General features: G+C 37.6%; 1 protein-coding gene across 9 annotated transcripts in view; it reads left to right on the forward strand.

Moving 5' to 3' along the window:
- LOC120776656 (protein nervous wreck) overlaps window positions 1-16,703 on the forward strand; it is a 29,782-nt gene extending 13,079 nt beyond the window's left edge. For 4 of the 9 annotated variants that reach the window (XM_040107518.1, XM_040107520.1, XM_040107517.1 and 1 more), the window contains 9 exons: window positions 2,643-3,726; window positions 3,799-3,931; window positions 3,997-4,175; window positions 4,233-4,866; window positions 5,947-6,000; window positions 6,648-6,677; window positions 10,507-10,532; window positions 10,657-10,963; window positions 14,976-16,703. In XM_040107518.1, the coding sequence (XP_039963452.1) occupies window positions 2,643-3,726; window positions 3,799-3,931; window positions 3,997-4,175; window positions 4,233-4,866; window positions 5,947-6,000; window positions 6,648-6,677; window positions 10,507-10,532; window positions 10,657-10,963; window positions 14,976-15,289 (2,761 nt within the window). In that variant the 3' untranslated portion in view covers window positions 15,290-16,703. The remainder of the gene's footprint in view (window positions 1-2,642; window positions 3,727-3,798; window positions 3,932-3,996; window positions 4,176-4,232; window positions 4,867-5,946; window positions 6,001-6,647; window positions 6,678-10,506; window positions 10,533-10,656; window positions 10,964-14,975) is intronic. The other 5 variants (XM_040107524.1, XM_040107522.1, XM_040107525.1 and 2 more) reach the window with 5 other exon arrangements.
- The last annotated feature ends 448 nt before the right edge of the window (window positions 16,704-17,151 follow it).

The following is a 17,151-nucleotide window of genomic DNA, read 5'->3' on the forward strand; positions in this document are numbered from 1 at the left end:
GACGCACTACAAATATTCCATCTGCTGCTCATATTATACTATGTATTATGTATCACAAAGTGCTCATGACTGTAGGTTAGGTTGTATTAAATTCGCGTTGGTGCTTTTTCTTATTGTTGAACGCAAAATAGTGTACAAGTATATGAGGAAGTAAAAAAAAATGTAAACAAATCTAAAAAATTATATTCAATTGGGAAGTAGGTTTTCAAAGCTTTAAACAAGGCTAAAATACATTGTTGTTACACATTCGATATTCATTTAAAAAGTCATAAATCAAATTTCCTAAGCTTTAAAGCACAATTTATTTCTTTTTCTTAACGGGTGCTTTGTCGTAGATGCTGCGAATTGCCACATACATCTGTATGTGTACAAATATTTGTATCAACATCCTTCACCTAAAACGCTCTTTCATGAGAAGGTTTGTAAACATGCGAAGGTTTGTATGAAATATATACTGGTAAGCAGAAATAAAGGTAATGTGTGCTTGAGAAGAGTTACTACATATTTTAGATAGGATCGGTGATTTAAGTGTAAAAGTGGGAGGTTTATCTTTAAGTTCGAAATTGTGAAAATAAATCAAAGGAATCCAAATATTATAGTTCCAATTCTGATTCACTCTGAGTAATGACAATGAAAGTTGTTGATTTTGAATAATTATTATTCGCATGGATTTATGACCTATGAAACATCAAACGTGGTGATGACGAATGACTGAATGATGTCACTATGTGGAATTACAATATTTCGAATAGCTCTTTGCTAGTTGTCATTGTGGCGGCCGCTGAGTGTCTTGTCACAACTGCATGCCGCCTTCATCTGTTTCTTTTGCAGAGATTATCATCGTACACATCGTACACAGTATGATTGGCAAAAGTCTACTACATATTCGACACCCAGCTGAGGTGATTTTACTACGGTTGAGCTCTGCAACTATTACCGGAAAATTTTCGAATATTTTGTTCCTATATATGTTTATATACTCCATATATCTTCATAAATCAACTCTTACATTATAATTGGGTATTCAGTTTAGAGTTATCTGGAACACAGATGAGAATTGAGAATACGATGATTCAATAGATTTCTGCATAGAGGGAGTTTGAACATAATATTAAGTGAAATTTCATAGAATATAATACGTACGCTGGATTTATGCGTTCCTCGGCAGACATTTGATATCTTTTATTTGTCTGCTAACTTCATTAGTATGACAATATCATGGAGAACAAATTCTAACCATTAACTTGATCAAAGACTCTTTGCTTTAAGTTGCTTGGTTTTAAAATTCGTTAACTATGTGACAGCAACATATAATACGACCAAACTACACATAAATGACTGTTATTGAAAGGTCGTAGTCATAGTCTTGCCTCCAGTAATCTTCCAAAACGCTCAGAATGGAAAAAGCGGCACTAAGAATTTTTATTACAGCGACCAATAAATTGCTTCATCGATTGACTTTGAATTCAAAAAACTGTCGAAATTACTTGTAAAGGTCGAAAGAAAAAATTCTAACTTCGACTGCACCGAATACCATTCACGGGTGCATTTCTTAAAGCATAAAAGGATGTAAAAAGATGCATATCTTAATTTTGATTCAAATCAGTTTATATGGCAGCTGCATACTATAGCAGCTCGATTTGTACAATTTCTTCGGCTTTGTACATTTGCCTTGGACAATTACTCACGCCAAAGTGCCAAAGTGTCGAAAAAGAGCGTCCAGAGCTCGCATTCGTTATAGGAGAGTGCAGAATATACGAATGTAACTATGAATTATAGGGTATATGTCTACATCGCAGTTCTTCAACGTTTCCAATGAGTCTTTTGAGTTTTGCTTCTGCCCCCAATGGCACTGCTTGTGATCATGTTCACCTTTTATCTTCAAATGTCGCACGACGTTGTCATTATCTATCTGTCAATCAGTCAATCAGATTTTCTATTTCTTTGGTTTTCAAAGCACATACTTCTGCTGGAAGCAGCAAACTCAGTTGAAATCCATCCAATACTATTCTAGAAAAGCGTGTTTTCAAATCTTCGCCGATTGTATCCAACAGAGGAATGTACACTGAGACCCTGTAGTATTATCCGCAAGTTATCACACAGAAAACTTCGCGTTTTTTATTCGTCAACTTCAGTACTGCTGCCATTTCTTTCGTTTCTGAATAAATGGATCGAAAATGTTCTTTTTTTTCTTTGATTTTGAAACGTTATAAACAGCGTATCTTTCATCTTTGATGCCTTTGTCAGCTTGATCGATTCTTTCTGAAGAATCACACTGAGTGAATGAGATAGAGATAGAGTGAGATGAGTATCGTTGCTTTTCCCCTTGTTTCTTTATTTTTCCAGTTACAATCGAACATATCACAGATGGAGCCAAGTCGCTTCAAATTTAGCACTTTCAGTTACGGGTCTGATTGGATTTAGCCCTTGGGGGGGCTTTTTGGTATATTTTGCGCGGGTTCTCTGATAGATAGTACATTCTTATCAAAATCGTTGCGATAAAAAATCATGTCATAGCCTTGGCAATTAATTTCTCAATGTATTTCTTATGAATATTATTACAAATTGCAACAGTCTCTTTAATCAGTTAATAATTTAATTGGTAATAATACCTAGAAAATTATGACATTTTCTTCGAACAGGAATATGTGGAGCGTTTGGCGTACGGTACTCGAAGAGAATGAAAAATTAGCACGCGCACGACTCGCAGCTATCGAAGTGTTCCAGCAGCAAATTGCTGACGAAGCTAAAGTGCTGCGAGATTACAAATTGGCCATTTCCAAAAAGTCACTCTCACAGATAGTGAATGTACAAAAGGAGTTGCACCTCAGCGTTTCCGATGTCGATAAGACAAAAAAGCAATATTTCGACGAGGAGCATTGCGCACACGATGTGCGCGATAAAGCACGAGATATTGAAGAGAAACTGAAGAAAAAGAAGGGTTCATTCTTCCAATCGATCACTTCGCTGCAAAAGAATAGTGCACGTGTAACATCACGTAAAGAATTGTTGGAAGAAAAATCGACGGGCGCACGCAATGACTACATACTCAGTTTGGCCGCAGCGAATGCACATCAGAACCGTTACTTCACAGTCGATCTGCAGACAACGATGACCACTATGGAGAATTATGTATTTGAACGAGTAGCCGAGTACCTGACACTGATGGGCCGCACCGAATTGCTCACCTGTTCGGCCACACAGAATTCGTTCGGCAAAATACGTGATCAAGCACAGCAATTGACGCGCGAATACAATTTACAGTGCTGTTATCTCTTCTATCCAGTATTAAAACAACACATACAATATGACTTCGAACCGTGCGATAACGATCCGATAAGAAAGATCACCACCGAACATGAATCGGCATCGGAGACACTTACGAAAGAGGCTAAGAATTTGGCGGGACGTGTAGTGAAGGAGAACGTAGCTATACGAGATGCCGCAAAGAAATTAGCCATTTGTGTATCGCTACGGGATTCGGGACAACGCAGTGATCCTAACGATCCTAATGGACCAGATTTGGACACGAAAATTGAAGAGTTTAGGGATTTGATTCGCCGCTCTGAAACGGAGAAGGCAAAGGCTGAGGCATGTTTGCAAAGTTTGCGTGAGGGTGGCATTAATGTTGACGAATGGGTGCAGGAGGCAGAGATTATGGGCGTACAAGAATTGGCACGCTCAGCCAGTTCCATCTCTATGCGTACAGATGCTTCTGGACAAGGAGTGAGTACAACGGATAAATAAATATAATTACTATCACATCTAAAATAATTAAATTTTGTATTTGATCTATAGGAAAATCCAAGTTCGGACTCATTCTACGACAGTGACAAAGAGGACGCAGGCGGTGCGCAGGCAGGTGTGGCTGCCAAGTCTAAAGTCGAGAAGGAGTTGTCGCGCGATAAGACATTTAGTGACAGCGATGAGGGTATGTTCCAACCGTTATTAAACATTTCTCTGTGCATAATTAAAATGATTTGTGTATTAAAATAGATGTGGAAGAACGTGTACCGGAACCAATTGCTGCTGCTCCGATGATGGCCGCAACTACCGGTTGGGATGATCCCACTGAAGTCAACTGGGGTGCTGAGGAAGAGGAGGAGAAAGACGAATCCATTGTTCCTGAACCGAAGGAAGCTATTTTCAAATGCACCGCTTTGTATAGCTACACTGTAAGAAATTTCGTTATGCATTGTATGGTTATGAACTAAAATAACTGCTTTTTATAGGCTCAAAATCCAGACGAACTGACCATTGTCGAGAACGAACAGCTAGAGGTGATTGGTGAGGGTGATGGTGACGGCTGGTTGCGCGCACGCAATTATCGCGGCGAGGAGGGCTATGTGCCGCACAATTATCTGGACATCGAACAGGATACTGCCGTTAACGGTAGCTCAGGCAATCAATTGCGCTCACAAATCTCATTCTCATCTGTCGATTATACCGTTGACAATGAAGATCAAACCGTGGATTCCATGCAGTCACCCGATCAGGTCTCTGTCATAATGGCGCCACAGAAACGGAAGTCCGATATACTCTATTGCATAGCCTTGTATGACTACGATGCGACTGCCGAGGATGAGCTCACCTTTGAAGAGGGTCAAATTATAAAGATTGTTACAAAGACGGCGCATGGCGTTGACGATGGCTGGTGGGAGGGTGAATTAGATGGTAAATTTGGTAATTTTCCATCGTTGGTAGTTGAAGAGTGTGATGAGAATGGTGAACCGTTGTCGGAAGGTGGCGATGAGTCACCACCACCGACTGCACCGCCGAGTTTTGCGCTTCCACCCGCACCCGCACTACCGCCAGAGTACGCGCACGAACTGACTGAAGATATGTTCGAATCGCAGGACACTGCAGGTGAGTACGAGCTTTGGAGCTCTTAAGTATATATTTTTATGCCATTATTAAGGGTGATACTTTTCGAGGTTCCCTTCTTAAAAAAAAAAAACACAAGCTTCAAATTTAATGGGGAACATTTATTATCATTCGAAAGAACATTCTTTGGCATTTATTTTTTGAAGATTATCTCATCCAAATGTTGGCCGCGCCTACGTCTCAGATGGTCCATCCGTTGAGTCCAATTTGCGATGATTCGTTTAAAAATTTCGAATGGTAACTGGAGATCGACACTGGTGATGTTTTGCTCCAAGTTCTGAATCAAAGCGAGATTGTCCGCATATACTTAAGACTTTACATATCCCCATAGGAAAAAGTCAAATGGTCGGATATCAATCGATCTTGGTGGCCAATCGACCAGCCCATAACTTATATCTGCTCACGGAAGTGTTCTCTCAATAAATCCATTGATTGATGTAATGTTTGAGAAGTGTCGCCGGAAACGGCCGCCTAACGGTTACGTCCTCACCGGCATCATTTTTGAAGAAATATCAACCAATGATTCCTCAGGCCCACAAACAAGCTGTATTTTGTATGATTTCAGTTTCAGATCTTAACTTAATATGGACCAAGTCGTTCCATACGTCAGTCCCAGTTGCTGCGAACGGCTCCGAATCGCTCTCCCCGGTCTTCGTGTACACTTTCAGCTAAGGCTGTTTCTTCACTGCGTGCTGAACGTGGTCTATTCTATCGAGTATTATCCAATAATGAATGCTGGGTCTCAAGATGGGTGATGTTGTTGCGAATAGTCCACTCAGTAGGCCGACAATGTTGACCATAAGTTGACCGAAGCCCGCGAAACACATGCTTTACAGAACGTGAATTCTCTTAATAAAGTTGAACGATTTGTAAACGTTGTTCAGACGTAAGTCTTTCCACGATGAAATGCTAAATAATACTGAACAAAAATAACATGACAGCTTGACACGACGCACGCGTGATCTGCCAAAAAAACGATATTGGAAAATGAACCTCTACCTGGATCACCCGTTTTTTACATATAAATTTTATTAATTAATTGTGTTTGTATTATTGGTTTAGATGATGATAGCGGCTATATACCGAACGGCGGCGCACCCAGCATGCCTCCACCAGGTAATTTAATATTTCCCTCAAGCATGCTAAATGAAATTTTCACTGCTCCTTTAGTACTTCTACAAAAATTTGAACTTCATTTTATTATATTACAATATATTATGAATACTCCTGCTTCTATAATATCTTTAGAGGTAAAATCCACGATACCCATCTTACTAACAATGTGCTAAAAAATTTCCTATTTCCAATTTTTTTCGAAAACAAAATGTGAAGTGTATATTTCTTTTCATCAAACAGTGTTGGCATTTTAAGTGATATTTGTTTTCCAAAACAATCAGATGTATTTGAATATTCCATATTTGATAATACCGTTTTGTTTGTGTGTGTGTGCTGTGCGTTTTGTAATCAAGCTTTTTCAGTTGCCGCTACAAAGTACACGAATTTGCATCAATATTTGTACCCCTCACTGCAAAACCACAATTAACACAATATCACTAAATAAATATTTACAAAATTCACCTGCATATGTGTTTGTGTGTATGTAATTTGCAATGTTTCTTTGTGCATAAGTCGAATAACACGAAAAGTTCACTTCACCTAACACGTTCACACAATTTTTTAAGCAAATGTGCATTTAAATATTTGATAAAAAATATATTTTATTACTTATCATACTTGTATTGGTACTTTGTATTTGAAAAAAGTGCAAAGTAATAAAGCCAGCATCAAAAAGGGTAAATACTCGTAGTGTTTGCTTCGGGTTCTGCATTATAAATATTTAACATTTTCTCTCTGTAGGCAGTCCTTGTACTCTTACTGCTTTCTTACTGTTTTAACTGAAAGTTTTATAGTCTAAATAACTAAATTGTGTCTCAATACTGATTTTCTACTATGTTTGAGTATTTCTACCTCTGAATAATGTAAAAATGTTAGACATAAATTTGTAACAGGTTATAATTGGTATATATGTTAATTGTGTACATATTTGTTTGTATATCTAAAATATAAATTTCAAATATACATATATTCTTAACTTCTTATGATCGGTATACATACAAAGGATTTTAATTTTAAATCATGAACAACGTTTTATAACAGTTTCGAAATGTGTTATTGATTAATATTATTTCATAGGTAAATTCAATTTGTAGAACTAAAGAACCCAAATAATCGCCACCTTTCCGAAACTGACAATTTTGCACTCGAAACACCATTAATACTTGTATTATACCACAGAAAAAATTGAACTATTTTTATACTCTCGCAACAAAGTTGCTAAGGAGAGTATAATAGTTTTGTTCACATAACAGTTGTTTGTAAGTCCTAAAACTAAAAGAGTCAGATATAGGGTTATATATACCAAAGTGATCAGGGCGACGAGTAGAGTCGAAATCCGGATGTATGTCTGTCCGTCCGTCCGTCTGTCCGTCCGTCCGTGCAAGCTGTAACTTGAGTAAAAAATGAGATATCATGATGAAACTTGGTACACGTATTCCTTGGCTCCATAAGAAGGTTAAGTTCGAAGATGGGCAAAATCGGCCTACTGCCACGCCCACAAAATGGCGGAAACCGAAAACCTATAAAGTGTCATAACTAAACCATAAATAAAGATATTAAAGTGAAATTTGGCACAAAGGATCGCATTAAGGAGGGGCATATTTGGAAGTAATTTGTTTGGAAAAATGGGCGTGGTCCCGCCCCTACTAAGTTTTTTGTACATATCTCGGAAACTACTATAGCTATGTCAACCAGATTCTATAGAGTTGTTTCCTTCAGGCATTTCCATATACAGTTCAAAAATGGAAGAAATCGGATAATAACCACGCCCACCTCCCATACAAAGGTTTTGTTGAAAATCACTAAAAGTGCGTTAACCGACTAAGAAAAATCGTCAGAAACACTAAATTTTACGGAAGAAATGGCAGAAGGAAGCTGCACCCGCAATTGAAAATGGGCGTGGCGTCGCCCACTTATGGACCAAAAACCATATCTCAGGAACTACTGGACCGATTTCAATTAGATTCGGTATATAATATTTTCTTAGCACCTTGATGACATGTACGAAATATGGGTGAAATCGGTTCACAACCACGGCTTCTTCCAATATAACGCTATTTTGAATTCCATCTGATGCCTTCTCTGTATAATATATGTATACATTAGGAACCAATGATGATAGCGGAATAAAACTTTACACAAATACGGTATTTGAAAAATATGTAAATGACGGATAATGAAATCTCGATTATCACTTTATCATGTGAGAGTAAAAAATGTTCGGTGACACCCGAACTTAGCCCTTCCTTACTTGTTAATTAATATGAGAGTGTTTTTTTAGACGTATGGTTTTCAAGAAGCAATATTTTTTTCTGAGTTGATTTTTTTGACAGCTGCTACTTGATTTATACTCAGTTTGATTCTCCATTTCTTCCAACAAACTTAATCCAGAACAACGTTAAGAATTGAAGCCAAACGAACATCATGTGCACCCCCGAATTTCACAAGAAAATTTTGTTCAGCGAAAAAGCTCACTTTTGTGTGAATGAGTATATTAATAAAAAATATCGCATTCGGAGTGATGATAAACCACAATTGTTGATACACCGTTACAACTTCAAAAAGTCACTGAATGGTGTGCTAAGTAACCTTTGCCAATACAAGGTTAGTTCACATTTCTTCAAAAAAAATTCGCTCATATTGCTATGGTCAATGTGGAACATGGCTATAAAATCATGATTAATGATTTTTCGTGGCTGAATCTGTTATAAAGCCAACGAAACAATCAATTTATTGAAGGAAACCTTTGGTGGGCGCATTATCTTGCGTAGTGAGTCTGTGGCGTGTGACGTGTGACTTAACACCGCTGGACTTTTTGTTTTGAGGTTAAGTGAAGTCTGTTTTCTAAGCAGATCAGTCCAAGATGATTGCCGCCAACCGCGGAAGACGGATCAATCTTCACGACGAAAATGCGAGCTCTCACACATCGACTAAAACAACTGGATTTTTGAGCATTCAAAAACATCGATTTGATGAGTCATTCACAGTATAATTTTATTTCTTTTTAAAAATCACAAGTCTAAAAAACACCCGTTACTGTACCGTGTATATTGAACAATTTTCTCTAAATTAAAAGTGACTTTTCTACACTGAGCAACATTTTGTGTTGAAAATAACTCGAAATAATATCAAGTAGCGGCGAATAAAACCTTCATATATCATAGATTAGTGCAGAAATTTGAAAATTATAGACAAAGAAAAAAATCATATTAGATTGAAACCCATAGGAAAGGGAAAATAAATAAAAAATAATAAGGTAAAGTCGTGAAAAGGAAGGGATTAAATATTTAAAGGTTAAAAATGGTTTATCTAGATGTTCCTGAAAACTATGCGGGAGTCGTTTTTGCGTTTTTTAAGAAATGCAATGTAAATATTTTTAATATAATCATAATCAAGAGAATTCTGAGAATATTATGCCATCCGACTTAAAAAAGTTTTAATTTCACTTGAAATTTTTTGATTGAAAATTAGAGTTTTTCGATATTGAAACAATATAAGGAGAAAAAATAAATATTTTAAATAAAACAAATCACATTGTGTTAGGGACATAAGAAAGTAGTTTTCAAGAAAGATTTTTTTTGCACAAGATAAAAATAAAAAACCCAAAAACTGGGTTGTTTGGAGTTTTTATATATAAAATTTGAGGTTATGTGAAAAAAGTCTGTATAAAGTTGTGTAAATATGTATATACATATATATAAGTTATAGATCTTTTACTTACCTGAAACATTGTCATATACCTGTTTTCTATAATACTCCTAGTTTTGCTGCAAATGAAGTTAAACAGCTTTTAACACATCCTCCGGGTTTCCTCTCCCTATGTCTTGTTTCGTTTTTAAAAAATTTATACCTTGGTCTACGAGTAATATGTCTTAGTTTCTCGAAGGGTAGGGAATAAAACCTCAACAACGTTACGTTCTTTTTCAATATTCGAAATAGGAAAAATTTAATAGGGTGTAATAAATTATATATTTAGCTCGATATTTTTCAAAGGAAAAAAAAATATAAATATAGTTTATATATTAGTATTTATTTAAATATTTTTTCGTACACAATTCGTTTCATATTTTGCGCACGTTTTTTCTAAATGTTTACATTACTATATAACAGTTACCTTCTAAATAATGTGTAAAATAATACTCTAAAAACTATAAAGTATGAATAAAATATATTTGTGACAGGTACATGAGAAAAATAAATTTATAAATAGACAAATTTGAAATACAAATTAATTACCTACTTATGTATGTATTAAGTAGCTTAAAATTTTTGGTAATTAATTACAACAATTTTTACTATATATACTATTTGTATATGTACATGTCACAATATATCTCCATCATGTAAAAGTAGTGTGTTAGAAACCATGTTCTGCTACCGTTAATTTTTCTCCTCTCAATTTTGCTAAATATACAAATAAAATAAATAAGTTTACTAGCAAAAGCTTTTTTAACAGACTTGAAACATGTTGACATTAAGAAATCCTTTCTCATTTAACGCACTCAGTACTCATACAAGAGCCTGGAATGGAGGTAATTGGTGCAAGCTTTACTTTGTAATGATAACAAAATTTCCAGTATATAGTATCTTAATAAAAAAATTGCTCTAACTGATAAGCTCGTATAATTAAAAATATTTTTCTTAATTTTTTTAAAGGACGATATCAGCGACGATGGTAATCCACCACCATCGCTGCCGCCGCCGGCTTTAAATGTCGGACCCAGCAAGGAAGGTAATTCTCTAAATTTAGGTATGGCACAAATAATTGTTACTGCCGCAACCCCAATGGTTGAAGACGGCACAGATAAATCTTTCCCTCCGGTAGGAGAGAGTGATGGAGGTAGTGCAGCTGCAGGAACAGCGAAAACTGCCAGCAGCGACGACGGCAAGCCGGTTAAACAGAAAAAGGTGGAACCGAAACCCGTGGTGCAAGTAGCAGCTGATGAAAATGAAAATCATGAGGGTAAGTCGAACAGTTAATAAATTGTAGAATTATCGGGAGGGGATATTATCACCCAGGGCGATGAAATCGTCCTTCGAAAAGGGTGATGACGAAACTATTGAAAAATGGCTTACCGCTGTCTTGGGATGCTAAGGAACTCGGCAGGATCCTGCCTAAAGATGGTCGACGACCGAGGGTGGATAACAGGAGATCTACCGAACTAATTGCTCTTAGCAAAATACATCGTACTGGTTCTTACTGGAGACTGTCCAATAGGCATTAATGCTTCTTCTTCTTTACTAGCGTGGACACCGCTTATAGCCGAGATAACAACAGCGCGTTTCGCCTTTGTGCTATGTAGCGCCAATTGAAAATTCAAAGCGAAACCAGGTCCTTCACCACCTAGTCTTACCAACGCAGTGGAGGTCTTCCTCTTCCCCTGCTTCCCCCAGCGGGTATTGTGTCGAAAATTTTCAGAGCTGGAATGTTTTCGTCTATTCGGACGACATGACCTAGCCAGTGTAGCCGCTGTCTTTTAATTCGCTGAACTAAGTTAGCGTCGTCGTATATCTCATACAGCTCATCGTTCCATCGAATGCGGTATTCGCCGGGGTCAATGCGCCACGAACCTTTCTCTGAAAACTCGTAAGTCCAAGCCTCTGCACCATATAGCAGAACAAGAATAATGAGTGACTTATAGAGTTTGGTTTTTGTTCGTCGAGAGAGGTCTTTACTCTCTAATTGCACACTCAGTCCGAAGTAGCACCTGCGTTTAATTTCGAGACTGACATTATTGTTGGTGTTGATACTGATTCCAAGATAGACGAAATTATCTACGACTTCGAAGTTATGATTGTCAACCGCGACGTGGAAGCCTAGTCGCGGGTGCGACGACTGTTTGTTTGATGACAGGAGTTATTTCGTCTTGCCCTCGTTCACTACCAGACCCTTTTGCTTCGATTCCTTATCCATTTTGGAGAAAAAAGCGCAGGTGCTGAGGCCACTGATATCGATGTCATCGGCGTACGCCAGTAGTTGTATTCTCTTATAGAAGATATTACCTTCCTATTTAGTTCTGCAGCTGGAATTATTTGCTCCATGAGCATATTGAAGAAGTCGCACGAAAGAGAGTCACCTTGTCTGAAACCTCCTTGATATCGAACGGCTCGGAGAGGTCCTTCCCGATTGCTCAACGTCAGTTTGCACAGCCGTATTAGTTTTGCGGGGATATCAAATTCAAACATCGCGGAATAAAGGCAGCTCTTTTTCGTGCTGTCAAAAGCAGCTTTAAAATGGACGAAGAGGTAGTATGTGTCGATCCTATTTTCACGAGTATTTTTGAAGATTTGGCGCAAGGTGAATATCTGGCCAGTTGTAGATTGTCCAAACCTAAAGCCGCCCTGATAAGGTCCAATCTGCTTGTTGACGGTGGGCTTTAATCTTTCACACGATACGCTGGATAGAACTTTATATGCAATGTTGAGTAGACTTATCCCACGGTAGTTGGCGCAGATTGTGGGGTCTCCCTTTGTTTGGATTGGGCAGAGCACACTCCAATTCCAATTGTTGGGCATGCTTTTGTCCGACCTATAAAAAAGCTGATGTATGCTTCTTATCAGTTCTTCGCCGCTGTGTTTGAACAGCTCAGCCGGCAATCTATCGGCCCCCGCCGGGTAATTGCTATAGGGATTTGTTCATGGACGGACAATGGAACGTCTGCTGCATTGTCAAAGATTGGGGAATCGGGTTCAACATTATATGCTTTCGCTGCCAATCAGCTGATTGGAGAAGTGTCCCCTCCATGATTTTAGTATGTTCTGGGCATCAATCACTAGATCACCTCTGGGGGTTCTACAAGAGTATGCTCCGAGCTTAAAACCTTCTGTTAGTCGCCGCATCTTTTCGTAGACTACTGGAGACGTGTCTTCCGTCTATCACTACATGGTCTTTTCGAACTGGGAACTGTCGATCAGCCTCAACCCATATGAGGATGTTTCCTCGTGGAGGCTGAATTTATCGACTGTTATGCCAAAGATACCTTCTTTGCCCACCCTAGCGTTAAAGTTGCCAAGCACGATTTTGACATCATGGCGGGGGCAGCTCTTATAGATAAGCGCTCATAGAAGGCATCTTTGTTCACATCGTCCTTCTCTTCCATTGGGGCGTGGGGAAAAATCAGCGATATGTTGAAGAACTCCGTTTTGATATAGATTGTGGCTAGACGTGTATCCATCGGGATGAATGAGAGTACTCGGTGATGGAGTCTCTCTTCCGCCACGAATCCCACACCGAATTACGCTCCTTTATATGGCCACTGTAGTAAATGCCACAAGGACCTACACGCCTCAGTCCTTGTCCCATCCATCGCATTTCTTGGACGGCGGTGATGTCAGCCTTCACTCTAACGAGGTAGCAGCATCTTCCCAGTTAAGAGACCGGACATTCCAGGTGTACGCCCCTAAATCGTTATCCTTAGTACGTTTGCCATGGTCGCCATCTCTCATACTTTTTCATTGGCGTCGTTTTTTACATGACGCACAACTCTGTGGAGGGGATGTTTCGCCTTCTCAATTTAGCTCGCCTTCAAACGGATGTCCTTTGGCTACCCAGAGGATACTTGGTCTAGAACCAGAAGTCGTAAGCTGCTTGAGCCATATGTAAAATAATCGCTTCTGTTCACTTCCTGCGTGAACTTCTAGACATGACTTAATTTCCCATAGGCATTCATGCCGTAAAGCTAAAAATCGTGACGGAAACTAGTTGTCAAAATTTTATGGAGGAGGATGAGCTGGAAATATCCGGGCAATTTCTCCTCCATTGTTCATTTGCAAGAGTGGCGTTGAAACATTTCGGTAGTCTTATCTTCGCCGATCCAGAAGACATAGCCGAAACTGACACTATCCGTCTCAACAAATTTGTGATAAGCACTTTGTCGATTTGTAAGGGGCATATGACCTATCCGTAGGTAGTCTATTACTATAGTTATTTTTCAATTTTTGACTAATAACAATGCTGAATTTTTTAAGCTGGTTTCTGCCGTTTATATATAAAAATAAGTAAATTATTTCGCATGGTTCACTTTATTTACCGTTATATAGTATACTATATATAATATAATCATGAGCGACAATTAAAAAGAGATCCATGTCGAGGTTCCCTTCTTGTTTAAAGAAAAAACAGAGAAATTTCAAGTTTAATGGGAAATGTTTATTATAATTCGAAATTACTTTCTTTAGCATTTATTTTTGGAAGATTATCTCTCTCAAATGTTGGTCGCGGCTACGTCTCAGATGGTCCATTTTCGATGACTCGTTCGAGCATTTCGACTGGTAAATGGCGAATGACAAGCGTGGTATTTTATTCTTGACCTGAATCGACCTGAGTCGAAGCGGGATTGTCCGCTTAGAGCTTAAAATTAATTATCCCTACAGGAAAAAGTCTAATGGTGTGATATAACAGGATCTTAGTAGCCAATCTACCGGCCCAAAACTTGAAATTGTCTGCTCACCGAAGTGTTCTCCCATTAAATCCATTTATTGATGCGATGTGTAGGAAATGACGCCGTCTTGTTGAAACCAAATGTCGCCGAGATCACGAGCTTCAATTTTTGGCATCAAATAGTGGCGCGATAACGGTCGCCATTGTCGGTTGCTCTTTGTCCCAAATGCGGCAATTTTGCTTGTTTACATACCATTTGGGCCAGAACTGCCTCATCGCTAAACAAAGTTTGACTCGTTAATGTCGGATCTTCTTGGATCTTTTGAAGAGCCCATAGAGCAAAGCGATGTCTCTTGGAAAGATCGAGCGGCTTCAGTTCTTGAACAATCTGTTTTGTACGATTTCAATTAAAGGTGTCGACGTAAAATGCACCAATTCGTCTCATATATCACGAAAGGCGCCGAAGCAACTCTCCACGGCTTTCGTGTACACACTCAGCTCCAGTTGCTATATGTTTTAATACTTGTATAATTATATATTAATCCCACTTTTTGTCCAGAAATAGTAACTTAAGTCAATGTTAAAATATTTTTAGACGATACACACTCATCCGATCAGGATCCGGACTCTGAAGTTAAGACCTTACAAGAGGCCGAAGACCCATTTAACGAAAAAGGTAGTGTGGCTGATGCTGGTGATGGATTCGAGGCGAATTTCGAAGCCAACTTCGATGCGAATTTCGATGACGCTTTTGCCGGTGGCGCACAATCTGCCGATATTAATGCCGAATCAAGCGCCGAAGACGTCCAAGCACCTAAACAGGTTGTAGGTGGGCGTGCAAGCATACCCGAGGAATTGGATTCGAATCAATTGGCACGATTGCAAAATCTGAAGGAGTCAAATGCTTAAACAGTATTAAAAAATTAGCGAACCTTGCATTTAACGATTAACAAACCGAATGAAAAAAATGCACTAAGGAAAAGCGACAATTAAAGTATTATCGAGTAAGCATTGTGAAGAGGAACAAATTTGAAGGGAATACAGACATACAAACATAATAGTATATATTATGTACTTACATGATAATATATGTATGTGTATTCACCGTAGAGTTGGAGCCGGCAAGCAAGTGGAAATGCAAGTACGCTTTTTAACGCCAACTTAGCATTACGGTGATCTTCAGTTTCTTTAAAAAGTTGCATGTAAATTAATCTATTTCATTTTCGGTCTTTAAATGCTTTGTATCACACACTTAGTATGATTTCGAAAAAAAGCTAGAAATTGTAATAAAAAGCAAGTATTATGGAAGAGCCTTAATGTCAGAAGATAATTGTACGCTGAAATTTCACAGTTGTGTCAACTTTGCACCTTGGTAAATGTACGTAAACATATATAAATATAACGACGAACTCTAAGATACTCATATGTATATGACCCGCTTTCATAAACCTCCACTTGAATTGAACTATTATTAGGGAAAATGTTATACTTACTCTAAGTGCATTCACAAATACTTATAATTACGTATAAAATACTCGTACCACATATACTAAAGTATTGCATATACTTATTTATTAGAGAATTGAAATCGTCTAACTGCAGTGGCATGCCAAAACAGTCAAGTATTAAATTTGAGTTTTTTGCCTTCGAATTCAATTAAAAAATTAAAATATTATTTCATGCACCACTGTAGTTATAAGAAAAATCACGAATGTACTTCAACAAATGTGCTTGTTAGATATATACTCTCATATGCTATTACATACCTATGTACACCTAAACATTTACTTATAGATACTTGTAATTACACAAACAAAAGCGATAGCTAAAATGCTGTAAATCTAATAAAATAAAATGTTAGCAAAGCAAGGAAATGCAATAAGTGAGAATTCAAAGCATTATTATAGCTAAAGAAAAAAAAAAACAAAAATTGCTGCAGTCAATTGTTAATTTAAAGTTTAATAGCCAAGTACCTTCAGTGAAATATTCATTTGCCAATAGTTATATACTCATATTAATATATATTTAAATATACAAATATAGAGTTGCTTTAATATTAACTAAATATCTAATTATAATTTATCTAATTATTTTAATAGAATAAATATAGATTTTTTTTTTGAATTGTTAAGTTAGATTGTTCAGTTAAACTCGTGCTTTAGGAATGGAATTCAAACTAATTAAGTTTGGCAAGAAATTCTTCCATTAAATACATAATTGTATGTGTAGCAGAAAAGCAAAAACAAATATAATAATTAATTTTACTTTTGAAATAGAAAGCTGCTGTTTTTGAGGTTGAGGTTAGGTTAGGTTAGGAGATTGGGTTGAACCATCGACGAATATCCCTGGGCAGCTCTTAATCTTAATGCTTTATTTTACCAAAACACTTCACAAAATGCCAGTTGAGCAGGCGACTCATGCTTTTGAAAGTCTGTAAGGCTTCAGTCTTTGTTAATCTAGTTTCATCATAAAAATGAACAAAGTTGTACACGCATCGCTAAATGTTTTTTAACACCATGCAGCAACTTAAATGTTCATTCGCACTTATTTATGCTAAGGCTATACGCTAGTGAAGTGATGAGCTAAGCTACGACCTTAGCAGAGTAACAGTAGTAGCTTACTGCAGGCTACGCTTAGTGGAGAAAAAAGCATATTATGTTTTAATTTCTTATTTTTTATGGAATTATGTGATTATAGTTGAGTTTACAACAGCTTGAGAGGCTGGGGAGCATTTTTTACGTGGCGGGTCCCAAACTCAGCGCACAGCCCTT

This window comes from Bactrocera tryoni, chromosome 5 (assembly GCF_016617805.1).
Source record: "Bactrocera tryoni isolate S06 chromosome 5, CSIRO_BtryS06_freeze2, whole genome shotgun sequence".
Lineage (NCBI taxonomy): Eukaryota > Metazoa > Arthropoda > Insecta > Diptera > Tephritidae > Bactrocera > Bactrocera tryoni.